General features: G+C 41.6%; 1 protein-coding gene and 1 pseudogene across 8 annotated transcripts in view; both read left to right on the top strand.

Annotated features, from left to right (window-relative positions):
* Positions 1-21681, top strand: part of CFAP61 (cilia and flagella associated protein 61) — a 327205-nt gene that overhangs the window by 3800 nt on the left and 301724 nt on the right. For 4 of the 8 annotated variants that reach the window (XM_035298462.3, XM_054255275.2, XM_054255274.2 and 1 more), the window contains exons 2-6: positions 387-537; positions 12797-12947; positions 16373-16449; positions 17259-17326; positions 17563-17689. In XM_035298462.3, coding sequence (XP_035154353.3) covers positions 395-537; positions 12797-12947; positions 16373-16449; positions 17259-17326; positions 17563-17689 — 566 coding nt within the window. In that variant the 5' untranslated portion in view covers positions 387-394. The remainder of the gene's footprint in view (positions 1-386; positions 538-12796; positions 12948-16372; positions 16450-17258; positions 17327-17562; positions 17690-21681) is intronic. The other 4 variants (XM_078371503.1, XM_078371504.1, XM_054255278.2 and 1 more) reach the window with 2 other exon arrangements.
* Positions 14756-15183, top strand: LOC108591657 (large ribosomal subunit protein eL39 pseudogene; annotated as a pseudogene).

The following is a 21681-nucleotide window of genomic DNA, read 5'->3' on the forward strand; positions in this document are numbered from 1 at the left end:
CAGTAACTCTTGACCACATGCCATTGTGGCCAATTAAATATAAGAGGACCCTGAATCCGTAAATAATTCCTTTCAATGTTTTTCCAATTCTATTGTTAGAATTTTTTAAAGCAGCTTTGTTGGAAACAAAGAGTATAGTTGCAGTAACTTCTAAACAGGGCAGTTCTCAGAAACTTCATTCTCCTATGGAGAAACATCGGCTGGTTTGCAGCGACAGCTGTCACAGACTGCACCCAGGGGAAAACGTGTCACACCAGTATTCTCGTACCATGTTTGCTCTGACCATATGGAAATTGAATTAATGTCCAGTTTTGTGTGTACTATAACCAAACTGACTTGTCACATCAGATTAATAGTGGACTTTTTTTTCTCTCTTTTGGGGACAGGATAAAAAATGTCAGTACTCACTTCTCCAAGAGGAAAGGTAGAAGTCGTTCATTGCCGAAGAACAGACTCACAGGATATTTATTGTATCAAAAGCCTTATTAGAAAATTTACCCACAAGCTGTTTGGGAAGCTAAATATCATCTATCTTCTGTAAGTACATAGCTAAGTTCAAGAATGTTCATCAATTTTGGCCAGGTGCAGTGGCTCACATGTGTAATCCCAGCACTTTGAAGAGGCCAAGGTAGGTGGATCACTTGAGGCCATGAGTTCAAGACCAGCCTGGCCAACATGGCAAAACCTCGTCTCTACTAAAAATACAATAATTAACTTGGCATGGTGGCACATGCCTATAATTCCAGCTATTTGGGAGGCTGAGGTATGAGAATCACTTGAACACAGGAGGCAGACGCTGCAGTGAGCTGAGATTGTACCACTGTACTCCAGCCTGGATGACAGAGCGGGACCCTGTCTCAATTGAAAAAAAAAAAAGAATGTTCATCAATTTTATAACATACCAGAGGAAGATCCTACCTTTTTGTCTTTATGGGGCTTTTTGTGAGAAAATGGGTCGCTCACTGCACAGTGAAAAAAACGTAGCAAGAAATCTCTGGAAATGACAAATCACTATGCCCTGTAACACCATGCAAGTTGAACATGTTTCTCATGGGCTTTGGATTCAAACAAACTTGCTTCAAATCTCAGCTGCCTCACTCACTAGTGGAGTTACGTAGAACAAGTTAACAATATTAGCTGCCAGATTTTGAGAAATTAGTTTATGTCAGGCTCTGCGCTTTGCTAATACTATGTTATTTAATTGTTCTGACATTTCTCTGAGGTGGCCACTATCATGTCCATCTCACAGATGAGAATGGGAGGCTGGCCCAGGTCATACAGTAAGTGGGAAACCTGGATTTGTTCGTAGCCACTGATGTTAAAATGTTCTTCTGAATTTTAAAATAGGCATACATTTGTTTTTTAAAAGATATTTTTTTCTCTCCGTTTTGTTTGTTTATAGACCTTCTGTGGGCACCAGAATATAAATATTCTTGAATCTGTTCCTCATTATTTTATTTATTTTTGAGACAGAGTCTCACTCTGTTTCCCAGATCTGTGGTGCAGTGGTGCAATCTTGGCTCACTGCAATCTCCACCTCCCAGGTTCAAGAGATTCTCCTGCCTCAGCCTCCTGAGTAGCTGGGACTACAGGTGTATGCCATCATGCCTGGCTATTTTTTTTTTTTTTTTTTTAGTAGAGACTGGGGTTCACCATGTTGGCCAGGCTGGTCTTGAACTCCTGGCCTCAAGTAATCTGCCTGCCTCAGCCTCCCAAAATCTCTGGATTACAGGTGTGAGCCACCATACCCAACCCTGTTCCTCATTATTTTTATTGAAAATATGAAATATCCCAGTATTTTGGATTTCATAAAGCTTCATATCAGATACAATTGAAATTTTTAAGCTAAGGCCTGCCTAAGACATTAAAGTTTGTAGTTTCTCATTAACCGCCCCCCCGATGAATTTAATATAAATTGGGACAGTTTTACTAGAGGCCAGTAGGGCAGTAGTTATAAAATGCTTAAAAAAATAGTTATACTAATGAAATGATTTTATTTTTGGCAGTATGGTGGACTGAGTACCTTAAAAATGTCCATTGGATGGAAACAACTACAATGTTCATATTCAGAAAAGCTAAGGACTGTGTAGGGAACATGATCAAACTGGAATCCAAAACTTCGTTAGGTAAACAGGAACCAATGCCGGCTTTGTCCTTGAGGATTTTTGCCACATTCTGTTAATAGCAACTTCATGTTTCTGTTTTGACAGCTTTGCAAACAGGGACGATAACTACTCCCTCACAGAAGGAAAGCACGTGACCCCTTTGTATGAAATTAGGATGTTCATTGTAGGGATGAACAAGATATAAACTCACTAAATAAAAATGGACAGTGAGGACTCACTGAGCCTCAGCATGGTGTAGAGGGTGATAAAGTCTCTGCTTAAAACTCATAAGCACATATTGATTTGAGATTTATGTTAATTATTTGTGTGGTCCAAAATAACTTCGAGTAAAGAATTTAATTAAAAATGGTCACAAGCTAGTAGTGTGTCTGGGACACTGGCTGAAATAAATGCAAATCAGGTGTGAAGGGATGCAGCTTCAGCTCAGACTCCAAATAATAACCCCAGATAAAGTTGCAAGGAACATGAGGTCACAGTCAAAAATCATAAACACAAGGAAGCATGTACCATTAGTTAGAACCAACAGGAGAAATTATATAGGAGAATCAATTCCCAAAGACTTCAGATACGAAATTAGGCAATGAATATAAAATAACTATGTTTACTATGTCTAAAATAAAAAGGTAAGTTTAAAAAGATGATTAAGGAATAAAAAAAAATCTGGGATGCTGAGGTGGGAGGATCACTTGAGATCAGGAGTTTGAGACCAATCTGGCTTATATGGCAAAACCGTGTTTCTACCAAAAATACAAAAAATTAGCCAGGAGTGGTGGTGTGCACCTGTAGTCCCAGCTACTCGGGAGGCTGAGGCAGGAGACTCTCTTGAACCTGGCAGATGGAGGTTGCAGTGAGCCGAGATCACACCATTGCACTCCAGCCTGGGTGACAGAGCAAGACTCCATCTCAGAAAAAAAAAGTTAAAAAAAATCATAAAAATGAATAATCATGTTTGAACAAAAATGAAATAGACCATCTAGAAATTAATATGTAATTGAAATTAAAAGCTCAGTGGACGAAGTAATGAGCTAGAGGATGAATACCAGTACATTATCCAGAGTTCAACACCAAGAGAGAGAAAAAATATGAATGAAGCATGAGACCTAGTCTGGTTAGACTTCTAGAAGGAGATAATAGGAAGTCAGAGGGTGAGTTTTTGAAAAGAGAATGGCTGAGTTTTTCAGAATTGTTGGAAAGCACCACTTCTTACATTTGAAAAACTAAGTGAATCCCAAAGGGGTTAAATACACAGAGAAATTCACAACTGAACACATCATAATGGAACAGCAAAACTACAGCTAAAAAGATCTGAAAAATAAGCGGAAAAAAAGCCAAGTTACCTGCAAATAACTGAAGATTAGACCAATAGATTTCTTAGGAGCCACAACAGTAGCCAGCAGATAGTAGAGTATCTTCAATATTGGAGAGAAAAATTATGTCAATTTAGAATTGTGACATTGTTTTGCTCAGTGAAACAATTCCTAGGGGACCTGGGAGGAAATAAATGCATTTTCTGACAAAAACCTAAGTCATTTACCAATAGACTCTGAATGGAGGAAATTCCTCAGAATATGTTCTTGGAAGAACAGAGAATAACAAAAATATGGCATACACATAGGTAAATCAAAGAAAAAATATGACTTGCATAAAGCAATAATATTGATAATGACTAATTTATGAGGTATAAACCATAGATAGATCTAAGATATAGGACAAAACCAGCATATAAATTGGGAGGAGCATGATTAGAAAGAAATAATTCTTCACGTTTTATTCAAGATGAGGGTGTGGTAAGTGGTATACAGACAGGCTCCCCCGGCCCCCATGAGCCACACATCCTGGCACTTATGCTTTTGTGTAGTCTGTTCTCACACAGAATCAGAGCTGGCCCAGTGCAACCAATGGAAAGCAGCAGAAGTGAGACTATATGATTTCCAGGCTGTCATAAGAAGTCTTGCCGTTTCCACTGGGTCTGCTGAAGTGCTCCCTCTCAGAACTCAGATGCCATTCTGATAAAAGCTCCAGTCCCTGGCTCCCTGTGGGTGCTTCATTTGACAGCCTCAGCTGAACTCCCTGCTAGCAACTGCCACTAGCTGCCAACCATGCAAGTAAGCCGTCTTGGACACTGAGTCTTCAGATGGCTTTAGCCACTGCTGCCATTTGACAGCCTGAGATACTGTGCAAAAACGGCTTAGTTCAACCCAGCCGGCCCACAGAACCATGGGAGATAATAATTGTTACTTTAAGCCACTATGGTTTGGGGTGGTTTATTACACATCTGTTGGTAACTGGAACAGACTGTAAAGACTGTTAGGAATATATGTTAACATGGTTAACATCATCATTAAAAGCATAGGCATAGAGATGATAACTTCTGATCTATAGAGAGAAATGGAATGAGAAATTTAAAATGAATCTAAAAGAGGACAAGAAAAGAGGAAGAAAAAAGAAACAAATTATAGGATGTATTAAAATCACAGAATAAGGAAATAAATTTTACTATACTAGTAATCTCTGCATCTGGACAAAATTCGTCCATTAAAAGATTAAGATGAGCAGATTGGCTGAATACAGAACAGTCATATTCTATTTATGAGATGTACCTGATATATAAAGTCACACAAATAAAGTCAAAGTATCAGGAAAAAGATACGCCACCCAAAGTCTCATCTAAAAAACGGCCAGTACAGCTCTATCAGCAGCAGACAGCATATAGTTCAGGACAAAAACCCCCCTACAGATAAAGAGGGTCACTAGATAGTGATAAAACTGTTCTTGAGAGAGCTATGGCAGCTTTAAACTTACATGCTTCTAACAGCACAGTTCTAAAATAGCTAAAGTGAAAATCAGTAGAACCGGTAAAGCACTGGAAACTCCGCCACCTCCCTGAGTTCCCCTTGCCTTTTTCTGTCCTCCCAGCTGTAGTCCCCACGTTTTCCATCTTTGCTGAGCCTGTGACTCTCCTGGTAGAATGTGATGGAAGTGGTGGGGCTGTCCTGGTCCCACATCCAAGCTTAAGATGGCCTGGCAGCAGGGCTGGCCCAGGGGAGGCATGCCAGACATCCTGGGTACTCGCTCCCAGGTGCGGCCCCTGAGAGTGAGCACCTCCTTCCATTTTTGAACCCTGGGTCCCTCTGGCCTCACCCTAGTTCGAGCCCTTCCTGGAAGCTTTCAATTTTGTGCTCTTGGGAGTCTTGCACTACCGTGTCTGGCATGTAGCAAAAAGTCTGGCTACTCTGCTAGATATACCACCCAAAGAGGCCATATCGTAAAAGAGAAGCATGCACCTGCATGGAGGAGAATTGAGGAACCCAGCCTCCAGCAAGAAGAAAGGCTCCACGTCACCCTTTTTGGCACAGCCCAGCCCCTTTGAGCCACCCTCACAAAGGCACGAGGCGCATGAGGGAAAAACCCATCTTAGAGGTTCTCGCCCCAACAGATACCCCTACTGTCTGAATTTCTCACCTATAGAATCATGATCAAATAAAACAGGGTAGCCACTAAATTTGGGATAGTTTGTTATGTAGAAATAGATGAACAAAATAGCCGGTCTTAGAGGGAACTTATAACCTTAAATGCTAATAGCAGGAGAGAAGAAAGGCCTGAAATAAAGTTCTGAGTTTACCTCTTAAGTTAGAACAAGAACAGTGGAATCAACTCAAGGAAAACAGGAAATAAAGGACAAGAACACATATTAATGAAACAGAAAACAAGCATCTGGTGGAGCATAAACAAAGCCAAAAGTTAGTTTTTAAAAAACGCCTAAAGAAAAAAAACTGACAAGAGTGAGAAAAAAAAAGAAAAACTTTCAAAGAAATGTGAAAAGGATTTTCAATAACTACAGATGTTGCCGAGATTAAGCAGGTAATAAAAGGATGTTACAGATCCACAATCCTTTAACCAAATATCTTGTGACTAGTTGTGTTTCAGAATGCAGAATTTAAAAAATTAGTTTCATCTGTTGATGAAATATTGTTGAACACCACAAGGGCTGGAGAGATTTCCAGTAATTAAACCTGTTAATGTATCTGTGATAACAATGTAAGAACTCTTTTTTTTTTTTTTGAGACGGAGTTAGCGTTTGTTACCCAGGCTGGAGTGCAATGGCGCGATCTTGGCTCACCACAATCTCCGCCTACTGGGTTCAGGCAATTCTCCTGCCTCAGTCTCCTGAGTAGCTGGGATTACAGGCAAGCGCCACCATGCCCAGCTAATTTTTTATATTTTTAGTAGAGATGGGGTTTCACCATGTTGACCAGGATGGTCTCGATCTCTTGACCTCGTGATCCACCCGCCTCGGCCTCCCAAAGTGCTGGGATTACAGGCTTGAGCCACTGTGCCCGGCCAGAATATTTTATATGTGGGATCAAGACTGTAGAGTAACCTCATGTCACTTCAAGTTCAGTTTTGTTGCTTCCAGCTTTTAGGGTTTTAGGGATTTAAAGACATTGGGGACCTGTATAAAAACTGCACGCCAATAAATTTGAAAATATGGGGTCCCAGGAAAATTAAGTTTCTTAAAATCAACTTTAGAAATGATAGAAACCTATTAAATTGATGTTAGTTTTAAGTCCTCCCACCAATAAAATAGTAAGCACAACTGCCTTTACAAGCAATCCTACCAAACATTCAGGGTTTGGATATGTCCCAAATAAATACAAGTTCTTGGGAGCAGAAAGACAGAATTTTTTTTTTTTTAACTCAGGTCTCGAACCTGACAGAATACTTTTTATCTCACTTTATGAGGCTAGCATAATGTTAATATCAAAATAAGACAAAGACAGTAAAAGAAAGGAAAGTTAGTGGCCGGTCTCACATAGAAAGAGAAATGAAATTAACATTCATGCCTTGCTCATTAACATGGATGTACAAATTCTAAAAAAAAAAAAAGTTAGGAAAGGAATCTAATAATGAACTAAAAAGATAATACATTATGATTGATCGTGGGATTCAAGGTTGGTTTAATATTAGAAAATTGATTAATTCATCAAATTAACAAAGGAGAAAATGTAATCATCTCAATAAAGACAAAATCATTTGATAAAATGCAGCATTCTTAGTAATAATTCTTAATAAGAACATAAGTCTCGTAACATGTATAAAAACCTTTAAAAAACACCATGTGTAATGATAAAATATTAAAATAATACCTGTGTAATATAGAAGGATGCCTGTTTTCATGAGATCCTAGCTCTTGCAATAAGAGCAAGAAGCAATAAAATGCATTAGGATTTGAAAGGAAGAAACAAAATCGTCATTTTTTTGCAGGTGATATATTCTCTACTTAGAAAATTGGAAGGAATATTTGTTAGAATTAATACAGAAGTTTAAAATCGCTGGCTGTAAAGTCATTGAACAAAAACCCGTTGCATTTTTATACACTAACAATGAACAGAAAATATTTTACTCTTTATACCCATGCCAAAGAATATAACGTACCTAGTATACAGCAGACAACTCCAAGCTCATTCTGGAGTCAATTGTCAGTTATTGAAAGACATTAAGGAAAACCTAAATACAGCCACCCCACCCCTTATCTGAAGGGAATGTATTCCAAGGCCCCCAGTAGATCCCTGAAACTGAGGATAGTACCACATCTAATTGTTATCAGTCAGAACACATTTTTGTCCATGTCTTCCACCCACAAATGTCATAGCCATTCCATCTTAACTAAGCATTTGCCATGCACTGTGACCATAACTTCTGTAGTTTGAGGTGTGACAGAAAAACTAGCACAGATTTTTTTTCCATTTTCACAATTTTACGGATTAAAGATTTCTTCTTACCCTCAATCTTAACAACCTCTGCATACAATTTATTTTTTCTCATTAAGTTGAGAATTTTCACCTTTTCATGTAAAGGAAGCCCTTTATGGCTTCTCTTTGGCGTATATGAATTGCCAGCATTATTTCTCTTGCACTTTGAACCAAAGCATTGTGATGCAGTGACAGTCAATCTGGTAACAGAGGGCAGTTATCAGATCTAATACTAAGTGACTCATGGGCAGCAGCATCTACAGTGTGGACCTACTGGACAATTCCTGGGCAGGATGGGGTGGGATGGCATGAAATTCCATCTTGCTACTCAGCATGGCATGCAATTATAAATTTATAAGTTGTGGATTTCTGGAATTTTTCATTCAGTATTTTCTAACTGCAGTTGACTGCAGGTAGCTATGAAACCATGGGCCAGGAAACTACAGATAGGTGGGGGACTACGGTGTATCAAAAGGTGTACCACGTTTTGGACAGGAACATACAAATCATAAAGTCAGTTTCCCTCCACCCCCATCAAAATCTTATCTGTCAAACTTAACAAATCTAAATCTATATGGGGAAGCAAAGGTTCAGGATAAGGAAGAAAAATAAAGTGGAGAGACTTGCCAACTAGAGACTCACTGTAGGTATAGTAATCAGGACAGTGTGGCAATTTCCAGGGAACCGACAAAGGACAGATGGACCAGGATAGAGGTCCCAGAAACAGACCCATATCTATGTGAAAATTTGATGATGGCTTTGTGGGGAAAGGATATGCCACTCAATAAATGGTGCTGGGAGAGTTTGTTATTCCCATGGAAAAGAAAATAACCAACCTCATGTAATACAAAACTCTAAAAAATTAATTCTGGGTGAATTTATGGTATAAATGTGAAAAACATCTAACATTGATGACAGAACCTCTTGGATTCCAAATTCGTTTATCCAGCTTCCTGGTGAATGCCAACGCTTGGATACCTAGTAGGCATGGTCTTCACCTGCCTTCAGTGTACTCTTCCCACATTTTCCCTATCTCAGTAACTCTAGCCCTCCCCTTGCTCAGACCACAAACATTTTTTTAAAAGTTAAAATGAGATCTCTATAACTGAAAGTTTGCAGTCTACCTTGGAAACCAGCATATTTTCAGAAATAAAAGCTAATTTAAATTTTCATCCATGTCCTGAAGCTTCCAAAGCAGCTGCTACTAAAACCCGCGCAGTGTTTCATTGTTTGTATCAGGCAGCTCCGGTCCCCTGGCCATGCCAACTGCAAGGCTTAATGATTTATAGACATTTGGGAAAAAAAATGGTGGTTCTTTGTGGCCTCTGTTTTTGGTTTTGTTTTATTGACTGCCTGTTCAGCCACAGAGATACAGGAATGAATAAAACTGATCTCACCTAAAAATCCAGCTAAATTTTAGAGCAGAAAATGAGCCATTGGGCATGGCAGATGAGTGGAGAAAGGGCTAAAAGAATCCCCTGCGCCCAGTGCACATAGCACAGTGGCGATGAGGGGTGGAACCATGTCCAGGCTGCAGTTCATGCACAGTGGATGTGAGGAAGCTCTGAGGTTTCTGTGTGGTGGTGGTGGTGGTAAATCAAGCAGAAAAGTCACATGCTCTTTCACTAAGATTTCTATCTGGTATAGTTAAGGAAAGTAAGTTTTGGCTATACTTAGAAAATTTCCTGAAGCAGTTGAATAAATGAGGCATTGCTCTAATGAAAAGAGCTCTCATTTCCATTTTGTGTGAAATACATATGTGGGTGTGTATGTGTATTGATAGGGCTCCTTCAGTTTGAATTTGGCTTATTACATAGAACAGTTTAAAATCCAAAGTTAAAAAATATACCTTCTCCCTCTACCTTTTCCTCTTCCTCTCTCCCTTTGTTCCCATGATGATTTTTGTCTGTGCTATGGTGGATCTAGTGGCTAAGGGGTAATGAGGCATGGAAATGGTATACATAAAAGGATAATGCTACAAAAGTTGCTTTTTACAGTCAGTTATTTGGCAATTGTAGTGCATTTTCCTGTTGAAACAAATTAATTCATGCGTGGCTTCCCAGGCCAACCCACAAAAGCATATTGAGTCTTTAATGTCTGTGTGGTATAGTATTGTGCTAACTGTGCTACAGAACCCAGCCACCATCCTGAGGTTTCGCTGGATAAATGCATTTCGTTAGAATTGGATTCCGGGAACACATTGTTTTTTGTTTCCCTAAGGGCATGGTGACTGCCCTGTCCCAAGTTCTTGCCCACTTCCTCCTCCCTACTATCACCACTGATGTCAGAGTGTATAGCGCCTTGTGCATATTTTCATCTGGTTTAGAGGGAGCACTCTTAGGTTGGTACCATAGGTCATGACTCTGGGAGTCTGGGACAGAGGAGCCCAGAAGACCAAGAGCTGGAGGGAGATGCCTTAGAGGTAGAAGGAGGTGAAGGGTACAGTGAGAAGTAGTGGGGCTGCATCCTCCTGCTAAACAGCCCCGTGTGGACTGTATTCTAGGAAGCTGGGACAGTCTACCGCCTCCTTTCCTTGATAGCCAGTGCTTACATGAGGCCCCTGGGTCAGGTCCAGTCCTGGTTCATTCCTCTGTCACTGAGGAGTGTGATCATACATGGCTGTTGTGACTTCCTATGAGATGGGACAGAGGCTATAGGCACTGAGACTGATATCCCCAGCACAGTGTTTCCCAAATATGATCATACATCTGGTGGCACCCAGGGGGATTTCACTTGCTGCATGCAGGAAAAACTTTTGTTTTAAATGTGACATCTTTATTTTTATAGTTACCTTCTATTTATAGCAAGAGATAATGGTTTTCCATTTATGGTAATGATGTAAACTTCCTATTAAAATTTTAAGCCCAAAGTAAATTGATTTAAAGAAAAAACTACTCAAGCCCCAGTGACGTGCTAAAATAAACAAAATAAAAAAGAATGAAAAGAAAAAAATACAGGAGGTGCATGTGTGAAAGACTGCTGTTTGGTGACCTGCTCTAGTGAAAGGGTACACTGTCAAGTGGGAAAAAGCGGGCTACAAATAGTATAGGTTATGGGATTCCATTTTTGAACATTTTTATTTTTTATTATTATTATTTTTTGAGATGGAGTCTTGCTCTGTCATCCAGGCTGGAGTGCAGTGGTGCGATCTTTGCTTACCGCAGCCTCCACCTGCCGGGTTCAAGCGATTCTCTGCCTCAGCCTCCCAAGTAGCTGGGATTACAGGTGTGTACCACCACACCCGGCTAATTTTTATGTTTTTAGTAGAGTTGCGGTTTCACCATGTTGGCCAGGCTGGTCTCAAACTCCTGGCCTCAAGTGATCTGCCCAACTTGGCCTCCCAGAATGCTGGGATTACAGGTATGAGCTATGGTGCTTGGCCAGATTTCAGTTTTAAAAAACATATGATGTACATTTCTTTTTTTTTTTTTTTTTGAGACAGAGTTTCGCTCTTATTACCCAGGCTGGAGTGCAATGGTGCGATCTCAGCTCACCACAACTTCCGCCTCCTGGGTTCAGGCAATTCTCCTGCCTCAGCCTCTTGAGTAGCTGGGATTACAGGCACGTGCCACCATGCCCAGCTAATCTTTTGTATTTTTAGTAGAGACGGGGTTTCACCATGTTGACCAGGATGGTCTCGACCTCTTGGATGTACATTTCAATATATAGTTACCCTCACAAAAGATAAGTCTAGAGAGACAGAAACCAAAGTATTGACAGTGGCTGGTTATCTCTGAAAGTGGGTATAAATGTGATTTTCCAAATTATGTATTTTTTCTTTTCTTGCTTAGATTTTCTCATTCTTGTCTGCACTGACAGTATATTCCTTCTGTGATAAAAACAGACCTGGAAAGCCCATGCCACTTTCTGTCCACCCCGTCATCTCCTCTCCACCTCTTCCTCCAGTTTTATGCTTGCTTCTTCCTGTTCTTCTCAGGAAGAAACATGGGTAACTGCTGCCTTATTTGTGTTTTGAATGAATGTTTGATTATTTCTTCCTCCAACTTAAGATGCCAGTAGATTTCATTTCACTGAGAAATTAAAAAATGCGTTTAAATTTATGCACCGATGGTTCTTGGTGTGGTAAACTATGTGCTGCCTTTAAGTGTCTTTAAGTCTTGCTGCCTTGATGAGCCACAAGACAGGGTCGCAGTTGGGAGGGATTGTCAAGATAGTCCCTCTGCGACAACCACCAGAATAAGCCTGGAAGGCCTGCTTCTCCTCCCTTCACTTTATTAACTCCCTGGGTTACCCTAGCTTAAGCAAGACCCCTGAGAGTCCCGGTTTCTGCACGTGGGTAGGTGATATCCCAGGTGCCCAGATTCCATATGAATGAATCAATAAACCCAGGTACATTGACTCACAGTTTAGAGGAATTGCTTGGGAATGGTAACCGAGATGGAGCTAAACTCTTAGCTTTACCACTGTGCGTAGGTAACTCATTCATCCTAGTTTGCCGAGGACTCACATTCTTTAAGCCATGAAAGTCCTATATCTTGGGCACTCCCAGTCCTGGGTAAAGAGGGACACTTGGCCACCCTAACCATAGACGTTTAGGCCATCACAGTGGTATTCTCAACATGGAGAGGATAGGGAAAATTGTGCAGTGAAGTATCTTCCTACCCAGTCTCCAAGGGAAAGGTAGGAGATACTCAATATCATAAATGTAATACCTTTCTAACAAAATGTAATTTTAAATACAGGTTTCGTTGACAGAACCACCTGCCCTGAACAACGTGCCCCTCAGTTGCCCTGAACGATGTACCCCACAGTTGCTGCAATACCATTCCCACCTTTGGCATTATCAGGCCTCATGCAGTGGCTGCTCAGCTCCAGTAGCCTGAGGAAAAAAGTGACATGTCCTTACCTTATGTTTTGTAATCTTATTCATGTTTGCAATTTTAATCATTTCTGCAGAGAAAAGGCAAACCTTGCTGTTACCCTCTGCAATGACAAGGAGGAGTTCATGGCTCAGGCCACCTTCCTGGACTACCCCAACTGGAATGTTGCCAAGCAGGATGACTGGGTGTCCGTGTTCCGGGAGCTGGACAGTGATATCCCATGCACAGTAAGAAATCACATCCAGTGCTTACTAGAACATGCTGAAACTTAAGGGGAAGTCCTGTGTTTGTAATTATGTCCTTCCACGTTTTGGACGGAGCAGTGTATGACATCATGACAGTTAAAAGTGAAGGGAGCTGGTGGGTAGGAATGGAGGGCTGAGAGTAGTGCCAGCAGGGATTGGAAAGGGCAGGGAGTAGCCAAGTCTGCAGCCGCTGGCAAGGCCCAGATCATGCTCCACTCATGAGGGCAGGGGAGGAATCAGTGGAAGTGTCAGACGCGTACTTCCAGGTCTCATGTTGTTCTCCAGTCATTAGTGTCCAAGGTTGTTGAGATGTTAGGAGAACACCTGCCGTCAACACACTTACACTTGTAATAATGACAGCAGAGCCTCAGACTTCTGTCACACTCTATAATTTTCAAAGTGCCCTCGTAGACCTTGGCTCATTTGATGTCTTCCAGCTGCCAGCACATGACAACCTGTTGGCCAGCAGACACTAGGTTAGTGGTTCCTAGGAGTCTGGCCTGGGCACCTGATGCCAAGTCTGAGCTTTCCCTGCATGCAGCTTGCCAGAGCCAGGCCAGAGGCAGGCCTCGGTTTTTGTGGAGTGCCAGAGGCTACAACTCTGGGCAGCACCCTGGCCTTGTGGTGGAACTCTGCAGCATGTCCCCAGAGCCCTGATGTCAGAAGAAAAGGGAATGCTGATTGAGTGTGTGAGTGAATTCACCCCTTGTACATGTGTGTGAGTGTGCCCACATACACACACACCTAAGCAAATTATTCAGCATTAATTTTGCTAGATGGTGCCTTCCGCTCATCTTTTGTTCTCCCTCCTGACCCTGCCACCCTGTATACCCAAGGACCATTGTCAGAAAAATTATCCCAAACTTGGAAATAGACCAGACAGATTATTTCAGTCCAGTGCTTGCACCTTTGATTGACTAGCCCGTTTTACTATTCTGTAGGAATGGCAATTAGCCTGTAGATTTTTGTCTATTAGGATGTAAGGAATTCCTGTCTGGGAAGAGCTAACCTCAAAGGTTATGGTTTATCGTCTTATAGGATGTGACCTATTTGGTATCTAATCCAGCAATCTTATTCTTACCTTTTCCTAGTAAATCACTTGAAATATCCAGCTCTTCAAGTGCAAAGAATCATTTTTCTCAGCTTACTGGTTGCCGCATTAATTGATGAGTTGCAGTTGAATAAACCCCGGATAGGTGTTTATTTTATATTTGCATTAGGGTTATGATTTTACCTTTCTGAATATTATAAATTAATACTCTTATTCATAAACACATTTTCCTTTTATTTCTTTTCAAGCTATATCCTATGACAGTATAGAGCTGGGTCGTCCAATGTGGTAGCCACCAGCCTTATGTAACTAATGAGCACTTGAAATGTAGCTGGTCTGAATCGAGGTGTTGTATGAGTATATGCCAGATTTCAAATACTTAGTAGAAAAAAAGAGTGTAAAATATCTCACTAATAATTTTTATAATGATTACTTGTTAAAATGATGCTAATTTGAACATATTAGATTAAATATTACATATTCAAAATCAATTCACCTGTTTATTCTTTTTAAATGTATCTCCTAGAATATTTGAAATGACACTTGTGGCTTGCATCACTTTTCTGTTTGATGTCACCAGTGTGGAGCCTTAAGCCTTAACGTATTACCTATCCTGGGGTATTTGTAGCTGAAGGAATGGTTTTTATCTTAAAGCTAAAATGCATCTTGAGTTGTAATATTTCTGATGGAAGAGAGAATTTGAGAGACAAATCAAGCAAGTAATAAGCCGTGTGCTCCTCAGGCTAGTCCTACTCAGCGTGTAAGTCAGATGTGGAGTGAGATTATGGTGGGATTCAGTGAGTGAGTAGCTCTCTCTTTTCCTTCTCTGCCGTCGTGGTGTGTGCTTTACTCCGTTTCTTGACATGTCTTCTCACAAGACTTTCAGGATTAAGCGATTCCTGGCCAAGAAGCAAAAGCAAAATCATCCCATTCCCCAGTGGATTCGGATGAAAACTGGTAATAAAATCAGGTACAACTCCAAAAGGAGACATTGGAGAAGAACCAAGCTGGGTCTGTAAGAAATTCCACATGCGATGGCACACATATTTATGCTGTCTGAAGGTCACAATCGTGTTACCAAATCAAGCTGAAAAATGTCACTGCTATCTGGAGAAGTTTGAACAGTTTCCTCTCTGGATCTGTTATGAAGGTGTTAGTATGACCTACAGTGCTTCCATTACTCATGTTAAAAAAAAAAAAGAAGAAGAAGGCTTTGGTTGCCTGGGTTCAGTAATAAATATGTGAGACCTTTCAATTCTGAAAAAAAAAAATGAGTGAATATATAGCAAGTGCTTAAAATCATGTTGTTGTCATAGTTATCTGGACTTTTGGGGTTTGTGTTTGCCTTTTGGGAGTTTTCAAGCTCATGAATCAAAACATGGTTTTCCTCTTGCCCTTTTAGGGCAATGTAACAATGTAACAATTCTTTCCTAGTGCTTCTGAGTCACACACCATCCAACAGAAGTGGGGGTTAAGGCACAGAGAAGTGTCTTTGCTCTCCCAAAGCTGTCTAGAATACTACTCAAAAACCCAGAAACCTAGGCAGCAGCCTGCTGTGCTGATATAGGTGCCAGTAACACCCTCACCAGTCAACCAGGCAACATCTGACTATTTCCAGAATTTGAAGATTTGTTCGTAAGCACAGGGGTACCAAGCTGAGTGGACCAATGTGTGGATGTTTGAACTGCTGCTTATTATTTAGGCCACCTAAAACGTCTGCAGAAGGATCACACAAAGCTCTTTTAAAACTTGGAAAATTTAACTGGAAATCCTGTTAGCATCTTGCTATTGTGAGTTTTCAGCTCCCAGGTTTTCTGGCTCCCAAGAGTAATATTTGATTCTGACTCGGAATGTTGAACAAAACAAGCCAATGGATCCAGAACGTGGCATCTGCCTTCCATTTTTCAAATTCATAAGAGAATCTCTCCCTCCTGTCACATGAATAGAGCAGCAGCTGCTGACTCAAGAGCACCGGGAAAAGGGTGATTGTCTTTCACTTGGCATAGACACCCCTGAGGACAAGACTACTGAGTTAATAATCGATTTCACTCCCCTGCAGGCTCTTCCCTGCCCACAGCTCATTCGTGAGGGCAGGAGGAAGGGCGGGCACTCTGGACTCATTTACAGTCCCTGTTTTCTTGAATAATTCTGAGCTAGGAGGACAGAAGGCAGCAAACGGAGTCAGTGAGACAGCTGAAATGACGCCTGAGTGTCGCTTCACTTAGACGTCAAATATCCTCCCTAAACGCCAGGCCGCTCTGTGTCTGTGGCTGCCCTGAAACCCTCCTCCCACCCTGCTCTGGCCTAGCCTGAATGCTGACTCGGCCTGTGACCCGTGTTCTCTTTTCTTCTGCAGCCTCTGAATACGTTGTTCATGCACCTCTTTGTGGCCGTGGATGAGTATTCTGTTGGCTGTTGCAAGGAGATTCTTCGGTGAGTGGATGGGGCCCTGCAGTGGTGAACGTGAAAGAGACAGTGTGGGTAGTTTGAAATATTTTTTATAAGACATGAAATTCTTTGGGGTGTTTAATTTGCTTGTAATTTGTGGCTATACTAAAGTATTTGCTTTGAACAGCAGTGATGGTTCTGAAAGAAGGTAATTCCTTGAATCTGTTGTCCATTCTGCACACCATTATCATTTGAGGCAAACAGGTAGTGCAGTAATTTAAAGAAATGGATTTGGGGTGAGGGGAGAAGGAGAAGAACTAAGCATCATAGGCTTGGACATTTCTAAAAACTGCTTTTCTTAATCTTATCTTTAGAAATGTTTATTAACATGACAGACTTCAGAAGCATCCTGAATAATAAGATGTGTGCAAAATGACCAGCAGGGCCACTGAGTCATGGAGATGTGTCTCAGAGAGCCTCTGACAGCCTGCACAGACCTTCGGGAGTGGTGGCCTCTGCTTTCAAGTCACTTTGTAATGTCACACCAGACTGTCCAGATGCCAGGTCAAAGGTTAATATTAGCAGAAATCTGGTGTGCCATATGAATATGGTACCCTTTATTCTCTCTGCCTCCATGGGACAGATCAAAAAGGGCCCTTTAGAACCCAAGGAAAAGTAGAGAAGAAAAAGAAATTGCCTTGAGGCTGTTCTTTGACATTGCCGTGGGGAGCAAAGGAGCCCATCTGGATTGAGGAACACGTCACCTTTTTAGCGATAGCATTTGTCGTCATAAAGTGCCAGCTGATGGGATTGCTTTATTATTAACACAGCCCCACCCTCTCTTTCCTCACCAGAACCGTGTATAAGGCAGTGCCAGAGCTGCACTTCATATTTCTCATCGTGCCGTCCTACATGAGCCTAGGTAAGGCCCGCCCAACCACCTCCGGTCCCCTGAACACTGAACACTGAAAATTCACTCCCAGAATGGTGCTTTGGGGAATGAGAAATAAGAATGGTTTCCAGGTCCTCAATGTATTGTGTACATATTTTATTAGAACAATTAAAGTATAATTTAGAATGGAAACTGCATTTTGTTCTGACATCCCAAATTTATTTCTTGATCAAATTGGAACATGTTTCTTTATCTCTGTGATCTAGGCTCAACTCTCATAACTGTTTTTGACCAAGTGGGGATCATGCCATGTGTGACGTATGAGGAAGACTTCGCCGTGCATATATGCCACAGGCACAGCCACTGCCCTCAGCTGCATGTTCGCAAAGCCAGGTACAGTTGGAGCCATGCCTTGTATGACCTAAGCTTCACTGAGACGGTCACCTTCCCAAGACTCTTTAAACTACCAATACTCAGTGACCAGAGCTTAGATCAAAAGTTTTTACAATACCCATAAGCATTACTTCATTTGGGTATCTTTATAGTTCCCCTTGAGGACATAATTTGCAGGACTATCTGATGATACTCATTTGGTTCTATGTGGCTATAACTGTATGCATTTACTACTTAGGGGTTTCTGAAAACACACAATCCTAGGTCCCACACCAGTAAGATAACTTTCAGATAAATCGAGCTTAAAAATGAACCTGCCTATTCAGTTTTCCAGGTGAAACCCACCTATTTCTGACGTTCAGTAAGTGAGGATACTGTTGACCCCAAAGCGGAATTTTCCAAGGTGAAGGTCTCTACCATCAGGTGCCTGAAGTCCAGCAGTCTTCGGGAGATGGCTGTGGCAGTGTTTTCCAAGGACGGCTGCCACACCACCTTCCACCCTGCAGCTCCTCTTTGATGTGACCTTGCCGCTCCTCTCTTCCGGCCTTGGGGGCTGTATCCTCTCTTCCTGAAGCTGGGCAGGTTGTGACTGCTTTGACCAGTAGACCGTGGCCAAAGAGATGCCCTGGGACTTGTGAGGCTGGGAAGCTTCTGCCTGGCTCTCTTGGGATGCTTGCTCTGGAGGAAGCCAGCCATATACATATAAAAAGTCTGCAGAAGCCACATGTTCACATGGGGAGGGGTAGTTGACAGCCCCAGCTGGGTTCCCACTGTAGGTGTTCCCACTGTAATAGGCAAGCTATTGTGGACGCCTGGCTCAGGAGAGCCTCATATATCAACAGCACAGCCGACGTCTGATTGCAGCCACATGAAAGACTCCAAGTGAGGATGCATAGCCAAGCCCTGCCAGAGTTCTGCCTCACAAAACCATGAGCAACATAGAATGAATGGCTGTTTAGAAATAAGAGTGCATTATGAAATTGTCTCACAGGGGTGGCTGCTTGGCTTATTGGTGAAGAATAAATTGTATGTTTTTGGATCAGCCATTGCTGTGCTTGGTGAATGCTGACTTTCTTTAGAAAAGTATTTTGAAAGTTTTAAAGACTTTATAAAACTGAGAGCCTACGATTTACCAGGTATGTAGCAGTAGTGTGGCATCATTGTTGAGGGTTTGCAGTGCTGGCATCAGACAGATCTGGATTCTGATCTTGGTGCTCCCTTTGTTAACTTACGAAAGGAATGTGACCTCTGCAGGGCTTCGTTCCCTCTGTCAGTGGGTGTAAGGTGTTGTCTGCGGCTCCGTATTGTGATGATTGTGAGCTAATGATCGTCAGGCACTTAGCACATTTCCTGTCACATATAAGGGTCCAAGAAATATTAAGTATTATTATGACAAAGAGGCTTAGAGGTAAGTTGGGGAGAGACTCACTTTCAGTTAACTGTCATGTTGCTAACTGAGAAGCGGGATGCACTGAGAGAAATGAAGACAGCTTCATTATAACCACCCCCCCACCACAAAACACCCACTAAATGTCCATCCGCCAGTAAGTGTTGTGACTCCTAGAAACCGGGGTACATTCACGCAGTGGGCGCTGCTCAGCAATGCAATGAAACGAACCGTTCACATAACAGTAACATGAATCAGTCTCAGGTTTGTGTTGAGTGAAGGCAGACTTAGAAACAAAAAGTGATACAGTACTGCTGATTACACTTCTGTGATGTACAAAATGGGCGAAAAGCATCCATAGAGATAGGAATTAGATACAGATAGAAACCAAGATCATGGAGACCTTGACACAGGCTGGAAATCTAGCAGCAGCAGGTCACAGAGATCCAGGTTGTTGACAGAAAGTCAAACTCTGTAAAATGTTTGAAGAGATTTATTCTGAGCCAAATATGAGTGAACAGCACTTTGACACAGCCCCAGGAGGTGCTGAGAACATGTGCCTAAAGTGGTTGGGCTACACCTTGGTTTTATACATTTCGGGGAGATATAAGCCATGAATCAATACATGAAAGATGTGCATTGGTTCAGTCTGGAAAGACAGGACAACTCAAAGCAGGGAAAGGCCTTCCAGGTCATAGGTGGATTCAACGATTTTCTGATTGGCTGTTGATGGAAAGGGTTTATCTAAAGACTTGGAGTCAATATGGTGTCTGGGTTAAGACAGGGGTTATAGAGACCAAGGTTCTTACGGTGCAGATGAGGCCTCCAGGTAGCAGGCTTTAGAGGGAATAGATGGTAAATATTTGTTTTACCAGACTTAAAAAAAGATGTTTGACTCTTAGTTAATTCTTTCTTGGATCAGGAAAAATGCCTGGAAAGGGAAGGGGATTCACCACAGAATGTAGAATTTTCCTAGAAGAGACAGCTTTGCAGGACCATTTCAAAATATGTCAAAGAAATATATTTTGGGCTAAAATACTTCAGTTTATTTCAGTGCCTGCTGTCATGTTGGTATCTTATTCCTATAAAGAGTCTGTTGTCTCATTCCTAAGATCTCTGTTTTCATGTTAGTTTTGATCAGCTGTGCCTGAATTCGAAAGGGGAAAAAGGATAATGAGGCATGACTGACCACCCATTCTGAGCTGGTATTTCAGGTTTATGTTAGAATGCCCTTGGCTGAGAGGAGGAGTCCATTCAATTGATTTGGTGGGGTTTAGGATTTTATTTTTGGTTTACATGGTGGGGAAAGGATCAGGTCAGGTGCATAGATATAGAGAGACACGTTAGAGAGTAGCACTTAGTTACCAGTTGGATGGAGGAGTTGAGGGATGAGAAGGAGTTACGAGGGATTCAGGGTTTTCAAGTTTAGGAGGAATGATGGTTTCATTAACTGAAAGTAGAAATAATAGATTTAAATGGACAGAAGAAGCTTGGAAACAGAAATAGAGGGAGAAGCCAGGTTTGAGATACACATTTGTGAGTTGTCAGTTTGTCGGTAAATGGGGAAATCATGAAAATGATGGAGATTGTCTTGCTGAGGGGGAGATTGTACAGTGAAAAAGCACAGGACCAGGGCAGAACTTTGAAAGACAAAAAAGAGCTGTGAATAATACGAAAGAAAACTAGACGAGAGCGGGAGGAATATAGAAGAAATTAAGACTCATAAAGTGGCAAAAGATGCGGGGAAATGAAATTATTTGATTAAAAGACAAGCCATTAGAATTGGCAATTTAAAAAGGCACAGATAGGATGAGTAAAACCGATACTTCCAGCCAACTGAACAAGAAAAAAGACAAATGGCCAGTATCAGGAGTGAAAGAGCTGGTAGCCTACAGACCCTGGAGGCATTCGGAGATTAACATGGGGACGCTGCAAAGAATCCAGTGTCAGTAAATCCAACAATTCAGATAAAAATGGGCCTTGAAAAACGCAAATTACCAAAACTCATTTTAGAAAAAACAGAAACCTTGGAGGCTTCCATATCTATTAAAGAAAAATCAGGTGGACTTTGGGTGAGAGGGAGGGGGCCTCATGCCCAGACGTTGGCCTCTCCCCCACCTACGGCCTGATTAGCTTTTCCTCTTGTTCTCGTGACTCTGAACTCTGCCTTCCTCAGGACCTGGTCTTCGGTTTTCTCTCAGGCTCATCTCTTTTCTCTCAGGCTCATCTGAGTAACCTTGTCACTCAGTAACCAGTGCTCTATATCTGACCTCTTGGTTTGGGGTGTGGTCTTGCCCCTCTTGAAGGGCAGAGTTTAACAGTGGAGGTCAAATTGCAGTGAGCAGAATAAATGGGAGGTAAGGAAGTAAAGGCAAAGGAATAGTCACTGCCTTTTTTTTTTTCTTTTTGCTGGAGAAAGTCACTTCTCATTAAAGAAGTTTTGCACTGAAGGGAAGCAGAGAGAGGGAGGCCAGAAACCTGCCTGCTGATGCTGAACATGATGCATACAGTGTAACGCGATCCCGTTTTTCCTATCTGTGGGGAGTATTTTGTTTGCATTCTGAGAGTGGGGCAGCATGTCTCTTAAGAAAGTTCACCAAAAAGC

The sequence above is a fragment of the Callithrix jacchus genome, chromosome 5, assembly GCF_049354715.1.
Source record: "Callithrix jacchus isolate 240 chromosome 5, calJac240_pri, whole genome shotgun sequence".
NCBI classification, from domain to species: domain Eukaryota; kingdom Metazoa; phylum Chordata; class Mammalia; order Primates; family Cebidae; genus Callithrix; species Callithrix jacchus.